This window comes from Notothenia rossii (assembly GCF_949606895.1).
Source record: "Notothenia rossii genome assembly, chromosome: 6".
Classification (NCBI taxonomy): domain Eukaryota; kingdom Metazoa; phylum Chordata; class Actinopteri; order Perciformes; family Nototheniidae; genus Notothenia; species Notothenia rossii.
In genome coordinates this window covers 56660297-56667465 of record NC_136909.1, presented here as the reverse complement: position 1 = coordinate 56667465, position 7169 = coordinate 56660297, and the positions used below count along the sequence as shown (strand labels likewise).

Below are 7169 nucleotides of genomic sequence, written 5' to 3'. Positions count from 1 at the left end.
GGATGGTTTATCTTTTTTGAGAATGAGTTCTTATTTGATTTTATTTATTGGGTTCTACAACAGATGATACAAATGTTTGTGTCAGTAAATGTGTGGCAGGGGTATTTGTGAAAATAACGGGGACAGAGCTGCTGTCAGACGAACAGCTGTGCGGCGTCATCACAAACGGACGTCGCTTCACGTGACGCTCCGGAGGAAAGGACGTCCCATTGCTCTTAAAACTCATTTCCCTGCTTCTCGTGGTTTCCTTGCGTCCCTCCATGCTTCCCTGGAGGGAGGGACTAAAAACAGGGAAAAGACGCAAATGAGGGAAGCAAGGATTTCATTTAACCGACCTGAGACGGGGCCAGAAGACTTTTCTCCTCCCATGATGTCCTGTTTCCACCCCTGTCCACGCGGTGGCGGTAAGGCGCCTCTAAAATGGTCTGACAGCCGCCAATAAACAAGTAGAAGAAGAAGTTCAACGTGTATCAGCTGAGCTGGCTGATAACTCTTCCATAGTACCTGATTTAGAGCATAACCACAGAATATTGGGATGGAGAATGATACTCTCGTCTCTCTTGAAGATTTAGGGTGAGTTATAAAAGTGACATGTTCGTCTCTGTGGGAACATTATATGCGAAAGCTGCCATTCAAATGAAGCTTATCAGTCTTTCTTATTTTGGCTTTGGAGTGTAGCTTGCTTTAGCACAACGGCTAACTTGCCTTTAGCTAACAGTTAGTGCAACGGTGATGTTTTTTCATTGCTATTCATGTGAACATTAGCCACTTGTGTGCTGACCGGTATTAATAGACGTACAGGCTTTTTACATGTTGTGCCAGCAGCTGCGTCAGCACAAGCTGCTCCCATGATTCCCATCAGAGCTCCAACACATTCCTGTCATTTCCCATTCCTGCTCCTCTTTCTAAAAATACACCACATTTTCAGTCTGACTTGGTTAATTACTATCCTGAAATAAATTGTAGCCTCTCACAATGCAGTACACGTCCTGTGCCAGTATTGAGGTGGCATTACCTTAAACTGTGTGCAATTTTACCAAGAACAAAAACCAAGAGAAAAATAGAGAACAAACATATTTATGAAAGATGTAGAAAACCTGAACTGCCTGCAATTACCCTTCACAATAGGTAAGAAAAGTATTAGTTTTTCAGTTTTTAAAATGTGCTTAGTCTTGATAGGCAAAGGAGCTTCGTACTTGAGTGTGGACTGGAGTCTGCTCTTTGAACCTCAGGACAGCTTATCACTGCTGCATGCTGTCCTGATGGAGCCTCGCGCCGTGCCTGTCCGGGTGGAGGTGCTTTAACATGATCTGTGTCTCTGCAGGTACCAGGGCCCCCTGTTGGAGGATGGAGCTCTGGATGGTGCATTGAGCGGAGGAGCAGCTTCCCCTGAGTTCACTAAGCTCTGTGCCTGGATCAGCACCGAGCTGAGGCTCTACTGCCAGCTGGAGGAGAATGTGCACGCCACTAACTGTGAGACACATCACTGGTTGTTCTCTATCATGTTCTCTTGTGAGGTTGGGGTTGATGACAATGGCAACACAAATGTCATATGTGCTTATGTTGATGACTCGTACTGAGGTTTGGATAATGTCCAATATTGAATAATTAGGCCTGATTAGTAAGATATTATCCAATGGTAGAGGGGGGGGGGGGGGGGCTATTCTTAATCACCTGTCACCAGGCTTGGGGAGTAACGGGTTACATGTAGTTAGATTATATCATTATGATACAAAAAACAGGTAACCGTATTCGATTACAAATACATTAAAAAACAAGTAATCAGATTACTGCTACATTTAAAAAAATAAAAAATAATAATAGAGATTACTAGCAGGATAACAGTGTTTATTATATTGTTAAAGGTAGATGTACTGAATGAATTGTTTGAATGGTTTATATTTATGCTACTTTCGTTCTTCTTTATTTTAAATAGATGTATTTTATAATGCAGTAGGTGGACACCTAGGTAGGTGGATTTATTAAACAAAAATATAGTCTATGCTTTTGATTAATATATTAAACTTACAGAGAGTTTGTAAAATGTACTGTTACTATTTTTTATATGAATTATCTCGGTTTCTTCTTTCCTAAGGTTACATCGTTGCATACACACATCTTAATGTTATTTATACTGTCTTGTTTTCATTTTCATTGTATTTGTTATTGAGGTAATCAGGTGACATTACTTTCATATTGTGATATTCAGATTAGGTTACTGATGTTTTGACATGTAACTAGTTATTGTAACAGACAACATTTTTAAAGTCACCCTCCCAACCCTAAGAGAGAGAGAGAGCAGACCTTTTCCTTGTCTTATGTCATCATGTTTAATGTGTTCCTCAACCCTGCCCCCCCCCCCAGGTCCGAGTGAGGCCGAGGCCTTCCAGCTGGAGATGAGTGGCCTGCTGTCGGAGCTGGCCTGTCCGTACCCTGTCCTCGCCAGCGGAGACATCACCCAGAGGTTCCTGAACAGCACCGACTGCCTGCTGCTCCTCAGTAAGATACAGCCACTAATGCCACTTTACTTGGTTACTCACTGCTGAAAGTAATTAGTTACACTACTAATTACATTACTTTTGGATTACTCTATAACATCACCTTAGATGCGCCATAAATCAAATGACAAAAAACTATATATTTTAACCTCATTAAGCCCAAATCAGCACAAATCCTTAATCTAATAAGGACAGTACTGCACACAGACCTCAGCCTTTTTTTCTTTAGCTGAGTTAATTTGTAGCACGTTACCCCCAACCCTTGTTATAATACAATACTAAACACATTGTGTGACAGTGCCAACTGAACAAAGTAACATCTGGTAGCCATGAGTAGTACTTCTCTTGTCAAATAATTTGCTATTTAGAGCAACTCTTTGCTGGACCTCACTCTGGACCTCACGCTGGACCTCACGCTGGACCTCACGCTGGACCTCACGCTGGACCTCACTCTGGACCTCACTCTGGACCTCACGCTGAACCACACGCTGAACCACACGCTGAACCACACGCTGAACTACGCGCTGAACCTCACCCTGAACCACACGCTGAACCAAACAAGATAAATGTATCCTCATTGTTGACACAAAGAGAGACCAACAGTGAACTTTGCAATGTTACCATAAATAAGACCAAAAGAAAAATGGGGAGCAACATTTATTTTGAAAGATGCAGACAACCTGAACTGCCGGTTATAAAGCAGCTACAGTTTTGTGTGTAGATACTTTATTCATCCCACATTGGGAAATTCTTGTGTTACAGGAGCAGCAGTGTGTTTAGACAAAATAAAATGAAAAAATAAACGGTACATTTTAAAATCTAAACATAGTAGAAAGACATATCAGAAATAATACACAATATAAAAGTAATATTAAAACAATATGTACCATTTATAATGGATCTTTTGACAGCTGACCTAACATTGGTCTATGACAGGTGGATTTCTGTATGCCAGAACAATGAATTTAATCATTCTTAAATACATTTCTGGTGTATTTTCTGTTGTTATTTTGTTACTTTGATTTTGTCAATTTCATATAGCATTGAAACAGTTTCTAAATATGACTTTCTGAAACATAAGTAGGCTGTGAATACATTTGAACCCATCAATTTTTTTCCGCAGCCTTCCTGGTGTCTGAGTTGGAGGCGTCGAGGATGATCCTGGTTAATAAGCCTGAAAAGAAAAGCCAGGAGTCGGGCAGCCCCATGTTCCTGGAGCTGAAGGGCATCTGCATGGCCCTGGGCATGTCCAAGCCTCCAGCCAACATCACCATGTTCCAGTTCTTCAGCGGCATAGAGAAGAAGGTCAGTAGTTCTGAAGACAGACGATGGATGCTCTGACAAGAAAAAGTGAACAGGGTTTACCTTCATCTCAAGCTGCCATTCCTCCTGAGTTCCTGACAGTAGCTGCAGAAAAAACTCCAGTGCTGTTGGATTGTGAAAGTTATAATGTGTCATCGATCATTTGAATCTTTTTCTCAATGCCTTTTTATTGTTTTTTATGTTTAGGCATAAACATGCCGATGGTAAATTAAGTAATAAGATATTATTCTTTAAATTGTAAAAAATACTCAGTTACAAGTAAAAGTCCTGCATTTAAAATCTTATTTAAGTGAAAGCACAATAGTATTTGCATCAAAATATACTAAAAGTAAAAGCAGTTGTTAAGCATAACGGTCAATCTCAGGATCATATGTTTATTAATTTATTGTATTACAGCGCCAGAAAAAATGAAGAGACCGCTCCAAATTGTTCTTGAATCTTGATCTCTACATGTATGGCAGCCATTCCATTCTAGTGTTTGTTGAATTCCAACACAGAGAATTGTTTTCAGTAGCTTATAGAATAAAATAAAAACATGTTCATTTGACTTAAACACGTATAAATAGTGAAACCAGAGTAACTGATAATGCTGCAGGGGTCTCTTAATTATTTCCAGAGCTGTATGTTTGTTTTCACCTTTAGTCTTATCACAGCTGGTAAAGGTTGCACTAATTTGAATTACTTTAATACTGCTGCTGGATTATTTTATATTTATTGTTTAGTGTAGTTATTATTTTTGCAAAGGTATAATCTTAATCTGTAAAGTAACTAAATCAGTCCAGATAAATTGAACGGAGTAAAAAAATAAAATTTTGACTTCTAAATGTAGTGGAGTATAAAGTAGCATAACATTGAAAAATACACAGGTATCGTATAAATGCCTCATAATTATACTTGTGTACAGTACTTGAATAAATGTACAACAATGTGTCTTGTGTGAGAACAACATGAGCCTTACACATTGCTATCCTAAGTGTGGTTTAATATGTTGTATTTTCTGTTTGATCTACATTGAAATGTCCATATATCTTCCCAGCTGAAAGAAGCCATGAGTAAAGTCCCACCACATCACGTAGGAGAGCCTCTGATGAAGAAGGCCCTTGGACCTGTGCACGTGGTGAATACCGAAACACTATCAAGAAACAGAACGTTTTTAAGGAATATATTACAATACATTAACATTCTCTCTTTTCCAGGAAAAAATTGAAGCCATCAACCAAGCACTTGTGAATGAGTATGAAATGAGAAGGAAAATGTTGTTGAAACGTCTCGATGTGACCGTACAGTCCTTCGGTTGGTCTGACAGAGCCAAGGTACGTGGAAGCTTCCTCATCGTGGATGAAGCAACTGAAGCATTTCACAGAGGACGTCTTGACACTTTAGGCGCATTCACACCGCAGTACTTTTCCCACAAAAGTTCATGAGAACTTAGTTCATGAGAACTCTCTAGTTAAATCGCCAGAACGCCGACACCTCCTCATCTCCACCGCTCCCATGTTTTATTTTCTGTTGCCATAAGTTAGTCTCTCTGCGTTTCTGTGCTGGGTTAATGCTAATGCTAATCATGCTAATGCAAGGATAATAAAATGGCGGCTTCACAAAACTTTTGGGAGTTTGACGGGGTGTGGTTTGCATTCCGCCCAGCCAATCAGACATAGGAACCTTTTTCTCCCACGAAAGTCCCTGCTCTCTAGCAGGGACTGAAAAGGGGGTGAAAAGGTTCTCATGAACTCATTTTAGTTCCGGCTCTTTTTGGTGTGAACGCGACATTTCGGAACTATATCGGAACTAAAGTGGGAAAAGTACTGCGGTGTGAACGCGGCTTTTGTGTTTACTTAGCAATATCTAGGTTGGGCCCCTCTTGTTCATGTGTGTGTTATTTGCCCTGCTGAGGGGAGAAAGGAGTTTAACAAGGGAAGGAAAGTGAATGCAAAAATGTAAATGCCATACATAGACACCGGAAGCATGTAGATGCATTAGAAAACGATTATTTACGATTATTGTCAATATCAATAAGTGTGACTATTGTTGATTAATTGTTTATTTTTATAAAACTTGAAAATGCTTTCACTATTTTCTAATCGATTTTATTTTTCTGTCATTCCATTAAATCAATCCAAGTGGACTACATGACGCAATATTATACCCTTTAATCGCTGCTTCTGATTGACTATCATATTCAAAAATAAATTAAATCAATCCTACACACCACAAGTGGTACATACAGTATATATAAAACATGATGGATATAATGAATATATTGGTTGTCTCATAAAATGAAAACCCTCCCTTGTGTTTGTCTCTTTACAGACACATGCTGAGAAGTTGGCCAGTGTTTACCAGCCTCTGCGTTCTGTTCTCTGCACCAAAAGTAACATCTCTGTCGCTCACCTCCTCGCTGCTCGACAAGACTTCTCCAAGATCCTGCGCACGAGCAGTGGCAAGATCCGGGAGAAGACTGCCTGTGCCATTAATAAGGTAGGTTCACAACTGAGGAGTCACACGTTTTCATGCAATATTCAATGCTGTGCATTCCCGTCTCTGTTTATAAGTGCAAGAAGTAATGTTCTCATGACTGTTCTGTGTCGCTTAGCATATGTTTGGCCATTAAATATGGGCTAAAGCTGTTGGAAGTAAACAGTTCAATAACTGATGATTACATATGACCAGTGCAGTGGCTGTTTGGAGCGTGTTCCGAATCAGTCAGAGTGCTCAACACTGCTCCCCTGTACTACTATACTGTATATTCCTCTGAGCCTTGATGATGAAATGAATATCAAGCTCAGGTTTGAATGAAACAGTTGGTCACTGTAGTGTTTAGTATATGCTGCTCAAACGTTTCCAACAGGAGAAAATAAAAGATGAATTTGTTAGGGGATCTGATCATTGTATGATTACACATTTGATACTCTTAGAAATGTTTAAACTATTTTATCTATATATATGTCAATCGATGCTTTAAGCCAAACTATGAAGAGTTGTTGTTTTTAATTTAGACAAATATTTGGTTTTAGATTAAAGCAGTAGAGAAGAGTGATGATTTATTTAATTGTAGCTCATACTAAAGAACTGAGCACTTCTACAGCAATCCAATAGTGGTGCAGGAATGACTCTTGAAACATGCTAATGAGTCAGCATTTTACTACATCTGGGTCCCTTCTCTCGAAGTGCAATGTTTTTCTTTTAATGTGTTTTAATTAGATGCCTGAAATAAGGTCTGTGGTTAACACAAGGTGAAGAGATTTTCACGTTTTGATCCATGACATATAATACGTCAGTAAATACCCCACTGGTGATGTCATAAAAACAGTTGTTGCCTACGGGTGACTAAATAAAACTACTCATCGT

The 7169-nt window shown here is 39.4% G+C and overlaps 1 protein-coding gene across 1 annotated transcript; it reads left to right on the top strand.

The window, feature by feature from the left end:
- Nucleotides 1-391: 391 nt before the first annotated feature.
- On the top strand, nucleotides 392-6458 carry fam98a (family with sequence similarity 98 member A). Its single transcript, XM_079687273.1, has 7 exons — nucleotides 392-573; nucleotides 1325-1473; nucleotides 2365-2499; nucleotides 3622-3803; nucleotides 4858-4938; nucleotides 5018-5134; nucleotides 6132-6458. The coding sequence occupies exons 1-7, from the start codon at nucleotides 536-538 to the stop codon at nucleotides 6441-6443; spliced, it is 1014 nt and encodes a 337-aa protein (XP_079543399.1). The 5' UTR covers nucleotides 392-535; the 3' UTR covers nucleotides 6444-6458.
- The last annotated feature ends 711 nt before the right edge of the window (nucleotides 6459-7169 follow it).

Excerpts from the sequence above, each read along its gene's own strand:
- fam98a (XM_079687273.1), top strand. The coding sequence starts at position 536 with ATGGAGAATGATACTCTCGTCTCTCTTGAAGATTTAGG. Across the intron at positions 574-1,324 it reads GTCTCTCTTGAAGATTTAGG|GTACCAGGGCCCCCTGTTGG; the intron begins GTGAGTTATAAA and ends GTGTCTCTGCAG. Across the intron at positions 5,135-6,131 it reads GTTGGTCTGACAGAGCCAAG|ACACATGCTGAGAAGTTGGC; the intron begins GTACGTGGAAGC and ends GTCTCTTTACAG.